At 41.6% G+C, this 22345-nt stretch overlaps 1 protein-coding gene across 1 annotated transcript in view; it reads right to left on the bottom strand.

Annotated features, from left to right (window-relative positions):
* Positions 1 to 22345, bottom strand: part of LOC111147163 (lymphocyte cytosolic protein 1) — a 54768-nt gene that overhangs the window by 16703 nt on the left and 15720 nt on the right. The window contains exons 2-10 of the mRNA XM_022503060.1: positions 16727 to 16813; positions 15989 to 16152; positions 15691 to 15820; positions 14079 to 14211; positions 11109 to 11190; positions 7774 to 7939; positions 6011 to 6153; positions 3263 to 3358; positions 1321 to 1516 (exon numbers count right to left, since the gene is read on the bottom strand). Of these exons, the coding sequence (XP_022358768.1) occupies positions 1321 to 1516; positions 3263 to 3358; positions 6011 to 6153; positions 7774 to 7939; positions 11109 to 11190; positions 14079 to 14211; positions 15691 to 15820; positions 15989 to 16152; positions 16727 to 16813 (1197 nt within the window). The remainder of the gene's footprint in view (positions 1 to 1320; positions 1517 to 3262; positions 3359 to 6010; positions 6154 to 7773; positions 7940 to 11108; positions 11191 to 14078; positions 14212 to 15690; positions 15821 to 15988; positions 16153 to 16726; positions 16814 to 22345) is intronic.

Here is a 22345-nt window from a genome sequence, read left to right as displayed (position 1 = left end):
GATGTGCCTGGAAGCAGTGTGCAACATTGCTGACAGGCAATGTGCATTTAAATTAAACACACAGAGGGGATGGTGTGTGCTACCCACACATGGGCACACTCAAATGATTGATAAATGGAGGAACAGGCCCCCAAGACCTATTGAAATGGTTGGTGTCTGATTTAATAAGAGTCCAGAAAGCAGTAAGAAAAAAAAACAAAGATCTAAAAGCCATTCTGCAGGAAGAACTACTAGTATTTACTAATCAGTAGACTCTGGGATGGAGAAGAAGAAAATATCAAAGTGGGACCCAGGGTTTTGGTGACTGAAGAAAAAGTGGTATGATTAATGAAAATGGAGAGTTTCTAAAGGACATGGGTGGGAGGCAGGGAGGGCAGAAAGGCACCGCAGGGAGGAGAAATGATCAATTCTGTTTTGTAGATGCTGAATTTCCAGCGATAGCAAAGGAACCAAATGGGGATGCTCTAGAGGCAGCTGGAAGTGGGTGATTAGAGGGCTTGATGTATATACTTGGTAGTCAACAAAATGCCTGGACCCCTGACCACAATTTATCAAACGATACAAATGCAGCACTGTTGGAATACGGATTAACTTTTACACTTCCAGCTCGGGTAAAGCATTGCAGAAAAAAAAAAGATCAATCAAAACTTTAAATCCGGATTTCCTTTCTTTAGTGATATTCATTTTGTATTAATTTTGTCTTGGTTTTTTTTTTTTTTTTTGTCTCAACATTAAAACTAATTCATGAAGGATAAAAGAAGAACCTGACGATAGCTACACCCTTTTAATCTGATGTTAAGGCTCTAACCCCCAAAACACAGCAGTGAGGGATCCTGCCTCAAAACTGAACTCCGTCCCACCCCACCTCCCAAATCCAAATCAAAGAAACAGAACAAAAACCTCACTAAGCACCTCTTAGCATTAAGTTAAATATTTTTAGGTGACAAGTGGCTGCAGTCTCTTGCATGAGGAATTAACACTTAGTCCATTAAGTACATAAATTAGGTTTTTGGAACTCGGGATTTATTTCCACCCGATAATTAAATGCATCGTCTTCCCTAAAACTTTTAATTCTGATAATGGATGAAGCTTATGCATAATGGATGCGATATAACGGTATTTGATTATTCCCGCTTGGCTGTAATTGACTTGATTAATCTATTTATTCTCTTGGTTATATATCAGAGAATTGATGACCTGTTTGCACATCTTCCCCAACGTGGAAGGGGCTTATATTTGCTTAGCAGGTAATTTCAAACCGCCCTTGAATTGGAATGGTGCATGTTTTCCCGAACTTCTAAGCAACAGGTTCCCAGTTACCTTCAAGAGCCCCCCAGTCGATGTCCTGGTTTTCGGGTTTGTGCAGGGCAGGGTATCTGTTAAAGAGGTTGGCAATGAAAGCCAAGTTCAACTTGGGGTTCCCTCGGACGACGTCTGTGGCTGTGACAAACTGCCGGCAGCCCAGCCTCTCTGCCTGCTGCAGCATGCATTCTGCCCTCTGGATGTCATCCTTCTCCTGCAAGGGAAAAGGCCGGTTCAAGGTTGGGTCAAGGCTGTCCAGGCAGAAAGGAGGTCGGAGAACATGAACAAGAAACGGGAATCTTACGGGCACTCTTGGTGTTTAACCTCAGATCAACACTTAATCATGGCATATGATTACTCCTATTTGCCTGAACTGAAATCCCCAAGTAAAAGGTGTCTCAGAAATTGAGACATCGAGTCTCTTGTCTCTCTCTATACAGAACCAGGTCAGATGAAGGCTTGGTTGTCCTGTTCTTAAAGAGATTCAGTAGATTCTATATAGAAGTTTCTCATTTAAGCAGATCTTCATTATTTTCAACGATGAAGCTTCCCTTTTATTATTTGCTCACAGACTCTGTGTGATTTCATCTACCAAAAGTATCTGTTTATTGTCATAAATAACACTCCTATTGTCAGTTCATCAGAGACATTCCCACCTCTCAGTACGAACTTCCGATTCATAGAGCCACCTTTCCCACACGGAGCTGTTGTGCGTGCGACTCAAACACAATGAATGTGACCAGTTAGTCGAGCTACACATGGTCAGTGATGAATCTATAGCAGCATTTGGCTTTTGCAGACTTCAGACCGGGGGCTTGATACGTTAACAGTCTATTCAAATAGTTCTAGGGAATCTCCAGTCATCGGGTAAGTAGACGCTTATACCCGAACATAAAGTTTTGAACATAAAGTTTTGAAAGGTGGCCCACCGTTCTTAAAACGTTTAGGAGTCTGTGACCCCACCAAGAATTTTTAATTGTTTATTAATATAATGCTTTACTAGATACCACTGCACATTACACATTTCATGAGCTTGTCATTTGGGAATGAGTTGACTTTAATGTTAACATTGGATTTAACTCTAAACGAGGCTTAAGACTGGATAATACACTCGAGGTGAGTATGAGTGGTGGCAAAACCAGCTTGAACATTCAGACCCATGTTGTGCGGTCTTTAAGAACTCTCAAACCAGACACTTCTAAGAACTCACACAATCCTACCTAGTGCTTTCCTCCTGTTACCCACCCCCCACAATGATGTGGTGATGTAGGTTGTGGCTGGGTGAAAGTTGGAGCCATCCTGGGTTTAAATCCTTTCTACGCCTTGGCTCTGTGGTCATGAGATGACTACTACCCTCTCTGACCTTCAGACTTCTCAACTATCAAACTGGTATTAACACTTAGCTTAGTGATATTTGCGACAGTTAGAGGCTGTGTATGCAAAGTGCCTAGAGTAGTGCCTGGCACATGGTACCAGCAGGTGGGGGTGTTGTCTCCTTGTCATCACCAGAGGAGAAGGACTCCAGCCTTGGTTCAAAATAGCTTCCAATAATATATCATACTAAGTAATCCATCTGAGACTCAGCTTTTTCATTGATAAAATGAGAATTTATTTGTAAAAACATCCCACTGATTTCCAGAAATAATATTCAGGCACCTAAAAATAAACATAATAATACCTCTTGGTGTCCTTGTGTCTCTTAAATGATGAGACATACAGACGTGCCTACCATGGTGTGTGGCACTTGAACAGTATTAGTTTCTTTCTTTCCTGACTATTTTCAGATGTACTTGCCCACAGTTATAATCCCAAACCATGAACAGTTGTTAACCGTTTTAACAGGGCTTTAAGCAGACACAGGCACTCCTAGAAATCCCAGTCAGGGTCATGCAGGGCCACGGAACTGCCAACGCAAGGATAGCATCACATTCTCTAAACACAACTTGGGACACGGCCTTACCCTTAGTCCTGACATGTCGATAACAACCGCAGGGATACCTTCTTCATCTCCTTTTGGAGCTACCTGCTCAAGCAGGTGGTAATAAGCTTTTGAGTCCTATGAGAAATTAAGAAATTACAATTTCAGAAGAGCACAGCTAATCACACACTTAGCACAACTATAATTCCCCAAAAGCAAACATATTATATTTCTTATTTGACTGTCATTCAAGAACGCAACTTAATTAACAAAGCTGGAAGCATTTGCTAATTTGAATTTTCTATTTCTCTGTTTACATATCATCCTGGACTTTCTTTTTCGAAGCAACATAACAAATATAGGCGATACACAAAAAGCGACCCGAAGAAGCAAATGCTATTCTGTTGTTCTTAGGGGAGAAAAATAATTTATTTGTAGGTATTAAATTATATATAGGAAAATATATATACCTTTATATTGCTGTAGAAGTCAGTCAGCTAAGGTTTAATTAAAAAAAAGTGACAGAAAAAGGAAGCAGAAGTTTAAGCAGAGTTTAAAAATACATTTATATGGACAATCAGCAAAAGAAAAATAAGGATTTCAAAGACAGAAGGTTGAAGCAGTAACAAGCAATCTTTATGTAATAGGAGATATTAAGATGACAAGCACATTTAATGTTTATCAAGAAGTTGGAAAAAAATGGTTAAATTTGATGACAGCAGATTGGATACAGTTATGGAATTCTCACATTTTCCTAGATCTATAAATATGGTTATTGACGAAAAGATTTCACAGAATCCTAGTCTTAGAATTATAAGTTCATGCTCATTCAATACAGATCATCAGGTCATTTATTTAAATAATTTAAAATCATCTTAATTTCTCTTAAAGACTGAAAAATCAGCTGTTCTTTTTGTTTTTAAAACTGGGTGGGGCCCGGGGACAGCAGAGGTTGGCTCCCCACTTGCGACATTAGAGACATTAGAACAAGAGAAAGTCTGCCATGTTGTTGCACCTGGGGAAACTGATTTTTATCCCTCCCTTCCACCCTCCCCTTCTCTTACTTTTCACCGTAGCTATTTTGAAGTCAGTGAAAGTTCTGTGCAGGTGTTGGGCACAAATCAAATCAAATCTGCCTGCCACGTGTTACATCTGCTTTTTGCTAAGTCTCCTCTCATTTTCTCTGACCCTAATAGACCCTTCTCACTCGCTGCAGGGTGGGTGTTCTCCCCAAGTTTGCTGACTTGGTTGATTTCATTGCGCCTCCCAAAGCTGCCAGATGTTCAGACACACATCACAGTGCTGACCTTGGGCACATGCACCTGCCCCCTGGGGACAGCCACCACCCCAGTCTCCGCTCAGCTTGTCAGTGCCCATGGTTATTATTCTAAGGAACACAGCTTTTTAGTGATGAGAAATCGGGCAAATGTATGGCTCAGATGAAGCAGCCTAATTTTGGCTGAAAAGTTTGAAAATTTTGGCTGAAACAGGTGCAGAGCTTAAGGGCTGGACACCAAGGAAGATAACACTGCTGTCTGGCTCCTGTTAATCCCTGTTTGGTGGGTGGTGCTACGCCCTCAATAACCAGTGAAAGTGGCGTAGTTAGAAAAATGCATTTGGCCTTATTAGCTTAGGTGCTAAGGAATGGGGGACGTTCCATCTGGAAGCTTCTGTCTAACTAGCACCATGCCCAGCGGCCACTGAGTCCACAGCAAGGGAAAGCTGTCAAAGGAACAGAAGCATGGGAGACTCTTGGTGAGTCATGTGACCTTTCCTGGACTCTTTCTCTTTGGAGAAGATTTCTTTAACTTTCAAGAAAGTGGAGCCTGAAATGTTTTTTTCCTGTTGCCTCCCAGCATCTCATACTATTCCTTAAGCTCCTTCTGTCTTGGCCCATCTGTCCTTAGTGCCAACAGCTGTCTTTCACCTTGACATGGGAATTTCACCAACTGGAAAACCACAGGGCATGCTTCCCTCAGCCTTTCCACACCTTGGGTCTCTGCTGTAGGACTGCCTGCCCTTCTGCTTGCCCTGGGGGACATTCTCACTGCAGAGAGTTTCCAGAGTCATTAACTTTTAAAGACAACTCTGCTTTCTACAGAGGAAAACCTTTCAAGAAATTCACCAGCTGTTTCACAGAAGCACTATGTATGGTGCCCAAGTACAGGGGACCTTGGCGGCTGACGGCTGGGCTTGAATCCTGACCCCGCTCCCCAGCTGTGCGAACCTGAACAAATTACTTAAGTTCTCTTCTACCTCAGTTTCCTTATCTGCAAAATGAGAAAACAATCATCTTTATCTCAAAGGTTTTGTGTGAGGATTAAATGAGCCCATACACATGGAAAGTAGGTAGAACAGGGCCTGGTAGGCACTAGACACCATGTTTGATATTCTTAGGGTCATTAGAAGAGGAATCCTCATTTAATTTTTTTTAAAGGATTCCCATCTGATGCTCCCAGCAGACGCTCCCTGATTTTTGATAAAATCAGGACATCCCCGTCCTATGCAAACTCTCTTCCTTGAGAAGCAGTCTGACTCTCGCCCTTCCTCCCTCTACTTGCTGAAGCTGTGAGTCCAGGGAGGCCCACCTCCCTTTGGTGCCGAGGTCAGGTCGCCATGGGGCCCACAGGCGGAGCTGCACGGGAAGTCCTGGGAGGCCCAAGGGGCTCCCACAGCCCCAGCCACCCTCTAACGAACTGTAGAGCTTCTGAAGTGACGGAGCTGAGTCTCTGGGCTTTCTCCAGGAATGCCCCAATTCCCCATCTCCTGCTCTGAGCACACTCCTCCTACCTTGATGTCGGTGCTGAAGTTGCTGATTTTGCCGCAGCCTGCGTTCTCCAGGTGGTAATTAGCCCACCTCAGCAGGAGCTCCTCGGGGGACAGCTTCATCAAGTCCTCCAGACTCTCCCCTTCTCTCAAAAGAGCAATCAGGGCTGAAGAAGGACAAAAGCCGAAGAAAAATAAATACAGGGGATATTTGAAGGGATTAGTTAGAACTTCAACTGAGCTCCGCTGGAAAGCTGACACAGCAGATGTTATTTCTCTGGGGTGAGGGTACTTACAGCCCTTCCCATGGAACAAACACTTTATTATCATTCCCTTATCTATTATCCTCATTTTTCAGGTGGGGAAGACAAGTCAGTAGTAAATCTCAGTGCTATGCCCAAGAAGACCTCGGCAGAGCCACAGAAATAACCAAGACCGTCAGGGTCAGAACGTTCCGCCGGGTCTGTCAGACCACTTTTCACCATATGACAACAGTTCTGCTTTTAAGAGATCAATTTTGTAATAATGACAATTGTCTTCTTGTCTGTTCCCATAGGTGTTTTATATTTCAAATGCTTACTTGCATAATTACAGCATTTCAAAAAGTATAATCAACTCTTTCCTCTATTTTCCCCAGCTAAATAAATACATTTTGCTCAGCTAGAAGGTTTAAATTGAGTCGAGGCTATAATTTATAAATCAATTTTCTTTCTCGTGGGTTCTAAGTTTCCTATTTGCTTTTTCTCCTCTATATTATGTTTAATATATATTGGTTTAAAAATGGCAACCCAGGGTTCTTCACCTGTTATTGTGATTTGGAGATATAAATTAAAAAGTGTGTATAACTAAAGATCAGAATTTGGCTACAAATTGCCTATTGGTGGGCTCTGTCCTGGAAAGCTAAAAGGTAACTCTGTTTTTTATATGATTCTTATCACGATCTACTCCTTTTGTCTAAACAATGGGCTGCAATTGTTCAAATGCAGATGGGATGCAGAGAGCAGACAGAATAAGATTGGCAGCTACAATAATTAGTTGCGAACTCTGAAACCGTACATATAATCTTCCATAGTCTCAGTAGGGAATAGATCAACTCTCTCCTAACCTGGAGCTAGCACTGTGAACTGCTTCATCAAATACAAGTTAGAACGAGTCTATTTGTTACAAAGTATCTAGAGGTCAAGTGAACCCAGAAAAGCTCTTGCGGATAGAGCCTAGACAGCTAGACTGAGCTCTAGGTTCTAAACAAACATTAGTCTGTGGTCTTAAAAAGCTTTTGCTCTGTCATTTTAAAAAGTCTGGTCAGTGTGGATAGAAACTGTTACATTAATGCAAGGGATGTGATGCAACTGTAGTTCTCAAATGTTGAAGATTCTGAGCTCAACGTTTCCTGACATCTCCCCCCTACAGCCCCCAGCCCATGCATTAATAAAAAGCCAGGCTACTATGAGGGAGAGGAGATGCAACATGGGGGGTTAAGGGTGTAGGAGAAGAATAAATGAAACAAGATGGGATTGGGAGGGAGACAAACCATAAGTGACTCTTGATCTCACAAAACAAACTGAGGGTTAATGGGGGGAGGGGGTTGGGGGGGTGGGATTATGGACATTGGGGAGGGTATGTGCTATGGTGAGTGCTGTGAAGTGTGTAAACCTGGCGATTCACAGACCTGTACCCCTGGGGATAAAAAGATATTATATGTTTAAAAAAAAAAAAAAAAAAAAAATTAAAAAAAAAAAAAAAAAAAAAAGCCAGGCTACTCTTAACATCTGCGGCTTTGTGCATACCTTCATTTCTACTGAGTTCGATGTCAGCAAACAATCCAATCTTGATGACTTGCCACAAAAGTCCCAGGACCAGGTAAGGCTTCCCCTCCTTTAAGTCCTCAGCCCCGATGTTAACCACATGGCATCCAATGGCTGAGGCGGAATTCAGAGCCAGGTTCAAATTCTCCTGAGGGAGAAAAAGTGTACAAATGTTGATTTTGACTTTGCAGATGTCAAATTAAGGATTCCTGGAGGACAACAATGCCTTGCTTCTGGAAAGTTCACAGGTCTAGAGGCATGGTCTTCACTAAATTTTCACACTGAGAAAAAGCAGTATGTAACAACTGAAAGAAAAAATCTGGGCATATGTCTCTTCGATCAAACCGGCACCCTGAGTCGAAAGCCCAGCGTGGCCCAGATGAAACTAATGAGGGTTACAGTTTTCCGTTTTGCCCTGTGATGGAGCCTATGCCCTCAATGTCCCCATGGGCCAGACATAAAGGGGCACCTTTGAGAGTAGTCACTGTCTTGTCATTGGCTATCATTAACAGCGCAACTGTCAATGCAAATCACAGTCACAAAAAAGAATAACAAAACAGCTTTTTGACTTTCAGATTGGGTATTAAGAGAGTGAAAAAGATACAAATCAAATTCCTAGAAAAGATAAGAGTGCTTTTTACTGAGACAATTTATTGAGTATCCATGATATCTAGGGACCTGAAGTATAAACACACCTATTCATACACACACACAAACAGGCACACACACATATAGACTACATGTTCTTATAACTAACAACAGTGTATATAATGTGTATATACCTCATACACAGTTGGAATAGAATCAATGACATTTTTAGTCTAGAATCTGTGCACTGTTCTTGGGTCCAGACAGGAGAAGATATTAGAGGCAGTGATGTATAGAAGTTGCTTTTATGACAAATTAAAAATAAAACCAGGCCACTAGTGAATTGGAAAAGGAACTATCAGAAAAGTGGTCTTGGCAGGAAAAAATATACAGTGGAAAAAAGACAGTCTCTTTAATAAGTGGTGCTGGGAAAATTGGATAGCTATGTGTAGAAGAATGAAACTCAACCATTCTCTTACACCATACACAAAGATAAACTCAAAATGGATAAAAGACCTCAACGTGAGGCAGGAATCCATCAGAATCATAGAGGAGAATATAGGCAGTAACCTCTTCGATATCAGCCACAGCAACTTCTTTCAAGATATGTCTCCAAAGGCAAAGGAAACAAAAGCGAAAATGAATTTTTGGGACTTCATCAAGATCAAAATCTTCTGCATAGCAAAGGAAACAGTCAACAAAACAAAGAGGCAGCTCATGGAATGGGAGAAGATATTCATAAACAACAAAACAGACAAAGGGCTGATATCTGAGATCTGTAAAGAATTCCTCAAACTCAACACACACGAAACAGATAATCATGCCAAAAAATGGGCAGAAGATATGAACAGACACTTCTCCAGAGAAGACATATAAATGGCTATCAGACACATGAAAAAATGTTCATCATCACTAGCCATCAGGGAGATTCAAATCAAAACCACATTGAGATACCACATTACACCAGTTAGAATGGCCAAAATTAACAAGACAGTAAACAACGTGTGTTGGAGAGGATGTGGAGAAAGGGGAATCCTCTTACACTGTTGGTGGGAATGCAAGTTGGTACAGCCACTTTGGAAAACAATGTGGAGATTCCTTAAGAAATTAAAAATAGAGCTACCCTATGACCCTGCAATTGCACTTCTGGGTATTTACCCCAAAGATACAGATGTAATGAAAAGAAGGGCCATCTGTACCACAGTGTTCATAGCAGCAATGGCCACAGTCACCAAACTGTGGAAAGAACCAAGATGTCCTTCAATGGACGAATGGATAAGGAAGATGTTGTCCATATATACTATGGAGTATTATGCCTCCATCAGAAAGGACGAATACCCAACTTTTGTATCAACATGGACGGGACTGGAAGAGATTATGCTGAGTGAAATAAGTCAAGCAGAGAGAATCATATGGTTTCGCTTATTTGTGGAGCATAAGAAATAACACAGAGGACATGGGGAGATGGAGAGAAGAAGGGAGTTGGGGAGTTGGGGGAAATTGGAGGGGGAGACAAACCATGAGAGACTATGGACTCTGAAAAACAATCTGAGGGTTTTGGAGGGCCAGGGGGTGGGAGGTTGGGGAAGCCCGGTGGTGGGTATTATGGAGGGCACGGATTGCATGGAGCACTGGGTGTGGTACATAAACAATGAATTCTGGAACACTGAAAAGAAATTTTAAAAATATAAATAAATAAATAAATAGATAGATAGATAAAAGAAAAGTGGCATTGGGGTGGCTGAGTGGCTCAGTGGGTTAAGCCTCTGCCTTCGGCTCAGGTCATGATCTCAGGGTCCTGGGATCCATCCCCTCATAGGGTTCTCTGCTCAGCAGGGAGCCTGCTTCCCCCTCTTTCCCTGCCTGCCTCTCTGCCTACTTGTGATCTCTCTGCCAAATAAATAAATAAAATCTTAAAAAAAAAGAAAAGAAAAGAAAAGAAAAGTGGGTTTTGCCCATGTAGAGCTCAAACGATGAATGAAAAATCTCATTCCTATTTATGGCCAATACTAAAACTTGACATCAAGATGAAATTTAACATGAAGTGCATTCATATAGGTTTAATCATTGTTCTCACTTTGGTTACCCCTTCCATTTTAAAAGTACACAGCACTGCTTACAACCAAACAGCATAATATATTGTTCATGATTTAAGGAGGAGACATGCTTTCTGAGCAAGGGAATTACAGTAGTGTTGAAACACTAGAACATTACACAGAAATACAGCTTACTTACTACTGGTTACTGTTCCAGTTAATCAACAAATTGAAGGCATAAAACCAAGTTATATTTATCACACTGGTGGTTGTGGCCAGTACCACCATGGGCTCCTAGAGGTCTTCCTGTTTGTCACCCCCTCACTTCTTAGAGAGGCTTATCTTTTCAGCTAACACGCTGTGGATTTGGCATCAGCTCGAAGATAAATTGCTAGGGAAGGTGGAATTAAAACTTTAGCCAACATGAATTTTATTCATAAGTGGCCAAAACAAACAAAGAATGCCCCCCAATACTAACATCCCACCAACATTCCCCAGCCCAGATCCCCTGTTCTATTAATAAAAGATACAACTGTCTCCCTCTGTCCCCATGAGTCATGACGGACGAATCACCAGCGGCAGAGCCGAGTTTGGGATTAATGTCCGAGCACCTGGGGAAGACTGGCTCCCCCTTTCTGGGGCTCATTCATTCCAAGCACACTCTTATAGCTTAGTAACAGAGAGAAGGCATACCTGAATGGTGAAGGGGGTGAGTTTCTTTTTGTTGATTGTCCTTTCATCAATTGTGTCTGGCACTGACAGGTTGATCATTTTACTGGGGAAAAAAAAAAAAGAAACAATTAAATTAAAGAAAGCTGGCCTTGGAATAACAGAGTCGAGTGACACTGAATTTAAATTCTAGCAATACCATCAGCGAATAAGGCTGCAATATAATCTGTGTGATCCAGTGTTTAGATAAAACATCAGTTATGCAATTTTGATGAGATTCATACTCTCTATGGGAAATGTCAATGTTACTGAAATCACACTAATATATTGAGGCAGGAAATAAAGACCCCACTTTATTCATGCATGTAAGAGGCTGCAAATCATCCTGGTGTCCATAGCATATTAGGAAACTCTGGGTAGAAAACCAAGGCAAATCCTCCATAAGTACTTTACTTTCTCAGCTGTGAAAATTGTATATAAATGACTATATATATTCTTAATATAAATGACTACCTGTATACTTCTGAGCTGATATAATGTCTAAATTTCTCTCTGACACCTGGTGGAACTCTATACTGTTAACCAAGTGGATGATAAAATATTTTATATCCTGCTGTAGTTACTGTTGTATCCGTACTTGGGAAGTATCACCCACGTAAGTGTCTAATACATTGATCAAATGTCTAAAGTAAGCAATTTTTATTTATAAAAAACTACTTTCACTCATTTAGCATTGGTGTAACCTCCTGGGACATCAAAAATAAATTTCCTTAGGTCACCTCCATCTTATTTAAAGAAAGGAAGTTGAAAAAGCAAATCCAAAGAACCCACAACAAATTCAAAGAATAGTAAACTTGACTGTGGTTGTTTGTTTTTTGTTTAAAGATTTTTATTTATTTATTTGAAAGACAGAAAGAGACATGAGAGGAAGGAGGGTCACAGGGAAAAGCAGACTCCCCGCTGAGCAGGGAGCCCAGTGTGGGGCTTGATCCTGTGACCCCAGGATCGTGACCTGAACAGAAGGCAGTCGGTTATCCAACAGAACCACCCAGGCACCCTGGCTACTTGTTTTTAATGAGAAATCAGCATTAACATTTTTTCCTCACAATTTTTTAAGCAACTACCTTTTCTTTGGTGTTCTTTAAAGATGCATTTCTATAACTTTGTAGTGTTTGTGTATATATACATATATTTAAATAAAAGACACTTTATTGCAATTCAGGTAAAACAAACTCTTAAGTCATTATTTTAAAAAATCTGAAACTGTTGGTGAAATAGAAGCCGTGGGAGATGGCAGGAGGGAGGGGTGACTTTAGCAAGCAGAAGGTAACCTTGCTCTTGAAAACCTGACGGTGCAATTATAGAGACAAAATATATGGACATGAAAAGTTACATAAGGATCCAACAGAAGAGCATTATAATGGCTTCCAGAGTACTATGAATATGTGCTTTGAGATTCCAGTGATGGGAAAGACCCCTGGGAGACTGGAATAGACCAGAAACTATTAGGGTCAAAGGATTTCTATAGGAGAAGAAGATGCAGAAGGGTATTCTTAAAAATAAAAGGCAGGGGCGCCTGGGTGGCTCAGTGGGTTAAGCCTCTGCCTTCGGCTCAGGTCGTGATCCCAGTGTCCTGGGATTGAGCCCCGCATTGGGCTCTCTGCTCAACAGGGAGCCTGCCCCCCCACCCCGCCACCTGCCTCTCTATCTACCTGTGATCTCTGTCTGTCAAATAAATAAATAAAATCTTTAAAAAAAATAAAAAATAAAAGGCAAAGCCATAGTTGCAGTTATGAGCAGGACAGGTATGGGGGAGAGTAAGTATGGTTGTAGATGTCTTCATTATTCACAGAGCAATTCATTCAGTAGCCTGGGCTGGGTACCTGAGTCATGGGTGGTCCTTGGAGGTAAAACTAGAAGGGTATTAAGGGAAGATGATGGGAGTGTGTTGGATGCCAACCTAAGGAATTAGAACTTGATCCTGAGGCTACATTCTTTTATGTCTTTTTTTTTTTTTTCTTTTTGGCAGTTGAAAGTTTTTATTTATTTTATTTTTTTTTTTTAAGTTTTTTTTTTTATTATTTATTTGACAGAGATCACAAGTAGGCAGAGAGGCAGGCAGAGAGAGAGGGGGGAAGCAGGCTCCCCGCTGAACAGGGAGTCCGATGTGGGGCTCGATCCCATGACTCTGAGATTATGACCCGAGCCGAAGGCAGAGGCTTAAACCACTGAGCCACCCAGGCGCCCCAGTTGAAAGTTTTTGAAATGAAATCTCAGGGTGCACTCTAATAAGTAAAATACCAAAAGCAGAGCTGTTCTACTCAGAGCAGGGAAGATGGGGTTCTAAGTCTTGTCCATCCATCCTTCCCTTCAATTCCTGTGCCCATAGGAGACTGGGCATTTCAAGCCTTTTCACTAACAGCATGTGTGACAGTGGTATCAGAGGCTGCTAAAGCCAGAGCTACAGAAGCATTTCAAAGACACCGTCATGACCATGTGTGTGCTGAGGTCTCCCACAGACTGAAAACATTCCTCTTTTTCCAGGGGTCCCAGCATTTGCATTGCATGTTTTTATGAACCCCTCAAAAGTCCCTTTGCTTAAGGACTTGCATTGGATTTCTTTCAGTGATCATGGTGCTGTCATCAATCTATCTATTTTCTGAGGTAGGTCATGTTCAGATGAAGCCAAGTGGCATATAATTTCAAAAATAATTGCTTTGGGCCTTATATCATTGACTCATTATCTGTACATATTTGTCTCTATGCTGCCCATCCCTCTCCTCCAACCAAGTAATAACAGTTTTACGTTTCTCATTATAAGTTGTTTTTGAAATTAGTTTGCTTTCCAAGGACCTGCCAAGTAAAAGTCCAAAAAGCATTTTGGGTCCCCCTGAGCACCAAAAGAAGCTGGTCTAGGATAAACCCAACGAATCGTTGGTATTCCCGAAAATTCCAGGAACACCTTTAGAAAACCAAGAAGGAAGCATTATTTACCAAAGGACAATGCCATCCCCAACGGCACTGAAGAGATCATTTGTGTTCGGATTCATCGGAATAACATGCCGACAGTCGGGGTCGTTCTCCAGGGCTTTGTTGATCCAGTTGACGAAGGCGTACTTCTCTTCCTCTGCAAGTAAATGATAAAAATGACTTACCTGCAAAGTGAAAATCTGACACAAACACAATTACACACATGGAGAGACATTGAGATATTACCTGGTCCCTTATCCTATCATCTATTTTTTGACATTAAAAAATCTCAGATGACTTGGGGAATAGGCACAGAATCTCTGCTCACTCCAAGTCATAAAATATATGGAAGGCAGATTGAGAAATTATATATATCATACATAACTATCATATAAAACTATATATATAAGTAATAAAGATATATTTTATTTATATGCAGATACAATTTTAAAAAAAGATTTTATTTATTTATTTGACACAGGAGAGAGATCACAAGTAGGCAGAGAGGCAGGCAGAGAGAGAGAGGGAGAAGCAGGCTCCCTGCTGAGCAGAGAGCTGGATTCCAGGGCTCCTGAGATCATGACCTGAGCCGAAGGCAGAGGTTTAACCCTCAGAGTGACACAGGCACCCCCGTAGATACAATTTAAATATGAATGTGATCTCATGCTTATAGGATAAAACTCAGGCTGCCCATAGCCCAGCCAATTTAAATGAGGGATAATCACAGATAATTCCTATAATATCTCTGAGTTTCTTTATACAATTAGAGTGAAATTGCTATGAAATACAATCTATTGTCCTATAAACTTTCTTTCCTCTCAATAAAGCCGCCAGAAGTTGATTTTGGAAGTTTAACTAAAACCTCAAGTTATGCCTTACAGGCCAGCACCGTGTCTCCCAAATTGTGTGTCACTGAAAACAAGAGCATCCCTCAGAAGAATCCTGAGTCACAAAAGTTTGGGAAGCACTGCACAGCGCATCACTGTCTTGAAGATTCATCATGTATATTCATATAATTTCTGTCTTCGAAAGTCAAAGGTTAAACGCTGTCTCCGCAATTACAGACTGTCCTTAACCATGAACTTATCTTCAAGATCAGCTAATGTTTTGAAGAACTCAGCTTGGGATTTGTTGGATGACCATCCCGTTTGAACTTTGAGTTTCCATTAAGGCTGTTGGATGGCAGCCTTAAGCAGAAATATACAACTTCCTTCCAGATCAGTGAAAACACAATTTTGGGGGACCAGACAGTAGGCACTGAGAAGAATGACAAGGTTTGGAGGACATAGAAGCCTAAGCAGTTCATTTTATGCCTGACATTGACAAAGGAATTCTGACAGCCTTCATGTATTTTTTTTTTTTTTATTGAGATTATTTGGTATTGGACTCTGCCTAGAGTTAGGATTGCTCTTCCTCCATTATGTCTCTGGAACTGACCCACCAACCACAGGACAACAGGCAGTAGTCAATAAACTTGCGTTGGCTTCTTTGTACCCCTTAGGTGTGAAAACCAGGTTCAGACTCTGTAACCCCGGAAGGCACAGATCCTTTCCATATGGCTCTCCTTCCTACTACCCCGCCAGTCTCCCCTCATGCCAGCACCCACCCCACTTCCACACCCACGGGGACAGCCTACCTGAATAGGAGTGCTGGGTGCCGACACTAGACTGCTCCGACGTGCCACCGATTGCACAGATCCCTTCCTTCTTGTTGATCGCCTTTCTAAAGGTCTTGGCAACCTCTGTGCTTTTTAGGCCATGAAAAACCTGCCAAAATGTAATGTACCTTTAGAAACCCAATCTGTGATCAAGAAAGCCATAAAGCAAAGAACACGTAACGTTGAAGCAAGGAGGGTGGGAATGTATTTCTGGATATTTTTCCAGTGGAAGTCCCAGGTGTCAAATGCATCTCCTGGTATTCTGCATTGTACTCACCTTGATGAACTCATCAAAGCTGATCCTCCCATCCTGGTCTAGGTCACCTGTAGCCATCAGGTTTTCTGTGATTTCTCTCACTCTATACCCAGGCAGAGGCAAGCAAGCAGCCTTGAACAAGTCATTCAGCTCATTGCAGCTGATGTACCCGTTGCCGTCAGTATCTGCAAGGCAAGCGACCACCTGAAGTTTCAGGGCAATTCGGGTACCAGGATGAAGAGGTGAGGGAAAGGTGAGATGGGAGGGGAGTGTGCTGGAGAGGCAATCATTCAGCGGCCACAGCCTGACCCCAGGCAAGAGCTAAGTCTCATGAGTTTCTATGAGAGAGGGGCATTCATGTTACTTTCAACTTCCATGAGTCATCATGTCACAACAGAGGTTCTGGAAGCAGAATCCAAAGAGACTTTCATAGGAACAGATGGGAAAATAAATCACAAGCTTCGAGATACAAAGAAAAACTATGGAATAGTAGAAAAACAGAGGAAACCAAAGAAAGCAGACAAGATAAAAACAGGAGAAAAGCTGTAGATGTCAAGGGGTCCATTCCATGTTTTGATAAAGAAAGTAATTTTCTTAAAGTAGACCTTTCAAAATTAAGTTCCCCCAGCTCCTCAGGCCAATACCACTGTATTCTTTCCACGTGTACCATTTTGCTTATGGTACCATTTCATCGACTCTCTCCTGAAGCCACTCAGTAAAGAGGAGAATTATGGGATGTGAGCTGCCTGGTCTACTCACCAACTTTGGCAAAAGCCTCTCTGAGCTCCATCATTTCTTCATCGGACACTGATCCTCTGGCCATTTTTATTGCTTGAGGGAACAGATCTGCAGAAGGAAAAGAACAGAAGGAATGACTTCTGTGCATCTTAATTCTTAAAGTACCACGTTAAGCAGCAATCTCCACTTATTAAATGAAGAAATACCCCTCTGCATCCCTCATGATTTGTAACTATCTTTCCAATAAGTAAGAAATCGCCTTATTTTCAACCCTCCATGTGGTGGTCTCCAATTGCCTCTCACCACTTTCTCCTCTCCCTGTGTATACAGACTGCTCCTCATGTCAGGAGCTGAAGCTGATTTCTCTCCCCTTTGAATCTGGGCTGATCCTGTGTCTGCTTTGACCACTGAGAAGGCAGCAGAAGCCATGTCTGGGACTGGAAACTTCTGGCTCCTTCCTTTTGGAATGTCCATTCTTAGGATGTTCCCTCTTGGAAACCAAGTGCCAAGCTATGAGATGTGCAAGCCACATGAAGAAGCCAATGGCTGGGTGATTTGGTCCCTGCTGGGCTCCCGACTGACAGCCAGCATCAAGTGCCATGCCCCAGAGTAGGTCAGTTTATTTTATTTTATCTTTTGAAGATTTTATTTATTTGTAAGAGAGAGAGAGACAGAGAGTGAGTGAGCACAAGTAGGGGAGTGGCGGGCAGAGGCAGAGGAAGAAACAGGCTTCCCACTGAGCAAGGAGCCCAATATGGAACTCGACCCCAGGACCCTGGGATCATGACCTGAGCCGAAGGCAGATGCTTAACCAACTGAGCCACTCAGGCATCCCTGGAGTGGGTCATTTTAGATGTTCCACCTGATTTGAGACCCTGGATGTCCACAGTCCCAGTCAAATGACATGGGGCAGAAAAATCATCTAGCAGTGCCCAGTCAACAGAATAAATGATTGCTGCTTTAAGTCACCAAGTCTTGGAATAGTGTGTTACATGGTAATACACAACTGTAACACTTAACTGTTACATAAATGTCTTTTTTAGAGGCGGCGTCATGTTCACATTGAAAATAAATATGTTGGGCCAAGCCAACAGTTAACTTTTATAACTTCAAAGGGAGTTTTCCAAGTTCTCTAAATATTTAGAGAAGGAGGAAGGGAACCTAACCCTCTAATAATTCATATATGGGAGTCTGAGGGACTTTTTAGGTGTTCTTTTTTCAGAAAGGCTAGTCTTGCTGAGAAAAGTTAATGCTAGTGCTAGAGTTATTCTGCTTTCCCTGCGCTTTATTGCTGCCCCCTAGTGGGTAGAAAAAGAATGAAACAGAGCATGGATTATATTCCCCATGCCCCTGGCTAATTCCCACCAGATATTTCAAATCGGAGTTCTGCTAAAGTTTACAGGATTTCCTGGTGGGGAGAGGATGAGTGAGTGGGGTGGGAGTGTGGATGATGGGGTATTTTTTACATGGAATTATAATTTGAACATTTTAGTGAAGTTACTGATTTTTAAAACCATTTTACGTTTGTTGCGGGATATTGTTTTAAACGAATTTCCTTTTCTGTATAGTCATAGCATTTTCTAGTGTTGTGCTTGTTCTCAGTGGCAACCAACAACCACAGAAAACAACAGTTTTAACACTTAAACCTAGAGGCCAAGAATGCCTTATGCTCAATTTTGCAAATCCACATCTATTATCCACAAACTATTCTGTCATGTACCTTTATCAGAGGCTTCAAACTTTTATTTCCCCCAAATCGTTTTTTAACAGAAGTTTTAAATGTAGATAAAAGTGAACAAGTGAAAAAGAACAACTCTGAGAGGCTTTGGTTGAAAAATCCCAAATGTCCCCTTGCTGCCACTAGCCCTCTTCTTGTCACCGTATGTACTTGTGGGAACCCAAGGAAGCAGGATTTGAAAGTCAGAGAATTAGATACTGTTGCTATTTCAACTCCTCTACAAATATGTTTTATTATCCATAAAAATTTTATTATTTACCTTATGTATCTAAAAAGTTTCCCTGGGGGGCACCTGGGTGGCTCAGTGGGTTAAGCCTCTGCCTTCAGCTCAAGTCATGATCTCAGGGTCCTGGAATTGAGCCCCACATCAGGCTCTCTGCTCAGCAGGGAGCCTGCTTCCTCCTCTCTCCCTCTTTGCCTGCCTCTCTGCCTACTTGTGATCTCTCTGTGTCAAATAAATAAATAAAATCTTTTTTAAAAAATAAATAAATAAAAATATTTAAAAAAAAAGTTTCCTTGGGTTTTCTGAAGGTAAACCTGTGTAGAACTTAAGGGTACAAGCAAACATCAGTTACACAGCACGGGGACCCTCGGGGACAGGCAATGCTAGCTGACTTCTTGCCATCTTCACTCCCTTTCCTTTTTTTGTCTGCCTTTCTCTGTCTCCCTCCTCCTTTTTTTCTTTTTTCAACCTCTCCTCCCATCCATCCTCCACCTCCCCCCCTCCCACCAAGCCCTATCCCCAAAACAATTTGAGTCAGGTTACAAAATTATATCCAAACCTAAGAATTAAATGAATAAAATCATACAATATTTTTTGTTTTTTGATATAACTTTAAAAAAAATATTTTATTTGAGAGAGAAAGAGAGTAAGAGAGAGAGCCTGAGTAGGAGGGAGGGGTAGAGGGAGAGGGAGAAACAGACTCCCCACTGAGCAGGGATTCCCCAGATGCCAGGCTCCATTCCAGGACCCTGGGATCATGACCTGAGCTGAAGGCAGATGCTTAACTGACTGAGCCACACAGGCACCCCAAAATCATTCAATTGTTAAGAAGAAATAAGTATGGGCAAAAATAAGATAATGGCAGGGAGGAGCTTTACTCTTCCAAATTCAGAGTTAAGACTGAATATTTTGCTAGAAAGAAGCTGAAAATCTAGCTCCAAGTTCTCCAGAAGCTAATGCAAAAAGGAAAATGTCATTAGTTACAGAATTTACTCTATCACTATAAGCCAAACAAACCAATTTTTTTAGGGCCACAGAACTGAGGTCTGATGGCAATCCCTTCACCCAGGCCTCAAGGAGAGGACACCTGAGGGATGCAGTAAACACAGCTTTGTGTTTGTTACAATGTCCCTCAATGAAATCTGATGGCATAAATGTACGTAGTCCCATTTTGTAGAACAGGAAACAGATGCTCAGAGAAGTTAGGATATGTATCTCAGATCACATAGCCAGGGAGGTGGGTAGCCAGGATTCCATTCTCAAGTGTTTTCTCTTCACTTGTGCTATCTGTTCAGGTTCAATGCCTTCACACTTGTGTTAGACATTCATTTCGTCCACTCATTTGTTCACCCAGCAATTATTCATTAGCTGTCTAATATGTATATTTCCTGGGAGATTTAAAAAAAAACTATAACCGAGAACCTTCTAGCTTAGGAAGATCATGCTTTCACATGTTAGGAAAACAAGGCTTCTGGGTTAAGAAATTAGCACGTTAACTTTTTACCCTTTACTAAATCCTTGTGACTAATTTGGCCAGGTTCTTCCTTATGCCTTTACAAATATTCCCTGTAGTCATGAAGAGAAGGCTCTCCTCCATCCTATTTTAGCAAGATCTTTGACAAAATCTGGTCTAAAGCCCTAAGCCGGCTGGCCTTTCTTGGTTTTTAAGTGTCCTATCACTTCTTGGTTCATGGATATTCATGGGATTACGAGAGACACTCACTCATTTACAAATACTTTCTGAATGTCTACTACAAGCCAGGTGCTACTCCTCATTTTAGGCATGGGACATCTACACTGACCTAGTTACTCTAGAAACATGAAGCAATGTTAAAGGTAAGGAGACTGAATGGGATCTCTGAGCCTAAACTTAGCTCTATCATTCGACATAGAGTTTGAGGTTGTAAAGCATGGTAAGAAACTGGTGAAAAACACAAGTAAAGGTAAAAAAAAGATGGCATTTTAAGGGTCAAGAGCAGGGCCAAAGAAGAAATGAAAGTTATAGTATTAAGCGAGAAGGAAAATCTGAAGATCATGCTGCAATGAAAAAGTAGAGAAAATGTTTTAGCATAGAAATTGCATGGCCCATTCAAATTAAAAACCTAGAAAGGGGGGTAAAAAATGCATTACTTTAAAGCCACGTGATTTTTAAACCACAGCAAGTAGGTCAAGACGAAAAGCCCAAGCATCTGGAGAACTGCATCTTTCTGAGAGATTTATAAATGGGGAAGATCAACTTGGAGAAGCCATATAGAGAGTCAGCCATCACATTTCAAAAATCCAAAATCCTTCAGTAATTAAAAAGCTAAAGGAAAATTTATTTGAAAAGGTGAATTGGATGGGGCGCCTGAGTGGCTCAGTTAGTTAAGCATCTGACTCTTGGTTTCGGCTCAGGTTGTGATCTCAGAGCTCGTGTGAGATGGAGCCCTGTGTCGAGCCCCATGCATCGGGGCTCCATGCTTAGTGGGGAGTCTGCTTGACCTTCTCTCCCTCCCCCTTTCCCCGGCACTCTTAAATCAGTAAATAAATACACACATACATACAAACTTTAAAAAGGTGAGCTGGAGAAGGACTAGTCAACAGCCCAAGTTAATGTGCTACTGTGTTGTTTTGGGCGCAAGCATGAATAGCTATGCTATGAGAGGGTCTCATTTACTATAAGAATGAACAGAAAGTCCTGGAAACACATGTTAACTTCTAGAGGCAGAAGGAACCTATGAAATAATTTATTATGACTCCTTCATTTTATAGATAAGAAAACCAAAGTTTTGATGAGATGAAATGCTTTGTCTATGCACATGTTTTCAAAGCAAGGCTGGAGTTTTAAATGTAGTTGCTGGTGAGCAGAACAGGAAGAGGATGGAGATACCCTTAAGAGGACCATTAAGGTCCGTGACTTAGAAGAGACCCTTGAACTAATTGAACTGGACGTGCAAATCACAGCACGTTCACAAAACAGAGAAGCAGGAAGAGGAGGGAATTAAAAACATGCAGATCAGAATGTTTCTAAGAAGGATATTCCTGGGGTTAGAATCAAAGATTAGGTACTTTACACAGCCTACTAATGTATTTGCCTGGAAAAAAAAAAAAAGCCCACTTCAGGCACATTTGAAGGTTAGGGTTATAATCAGGGTAGTCAGATTCATAAGGATACTAAGTTAGGGTTTCGGTTTGCAAATTACTGACAGGTGGGAGGCAGCCTCTAGCAAGCTCGCTGCCCTGATGTGATGAGCTGAGCCCTTTGAAGCCTGAAGGAAGTGGCCAAGGAAGGCATGTTCCTTCCTGGTTCCACGCTGCTGCTCCTGCATTAACTGAGGCCCCATTTTGTTTTTTCCAGTTTTACGGAGAAATCATTGACATGCCTCACTGTGTCAGTGTACGCCTACTGCATGATAGTTTGATTTACATATGATCAGAAGAGGTTCCCCTAACATCCATTTTCTCATACAGATACAATAAAAGGAAAAGAAAGAAGAAAAGAATAAAGGGAAAAATTTTTCTTCTTGGGATCTACTCTCCTCAGTTCTCCTGGCTACCACACAACAGCGCTAGCTGTGTACTTCGCAACCCTAGGAACTGTTTCTCTTGTGACTGGAAGTTCATACCTTTTGACTACCTTTCTCCAATTTCCCCTCCCCTACCACCTACTTCTAGTAACCACAAGTCTGATTTCTTCTTC

The sequence above is a fragment of the Enhydra lutris genome, unplaced genomic scaffold (genome assembly GCF_002288905.1).
Source record: "Enhydra lutris kenyoni isolate GAN:26980312 unplaced genomic scaffold, ASM228890v2 scaffoldscaffold15, whole genome shotgun sequence".
NCBI classification, from domain to species: domain Eukaryota; kingdom Metazoa; phylum Chordata; class Mammalia; order Carnivora; family Mustelidae; genus Enhydra; species Enhydra lutris.
Note: the sequence above shows the minus strand (reverse complement) of the source record. Positions and strands in the feature narration are given on the sequence as shown.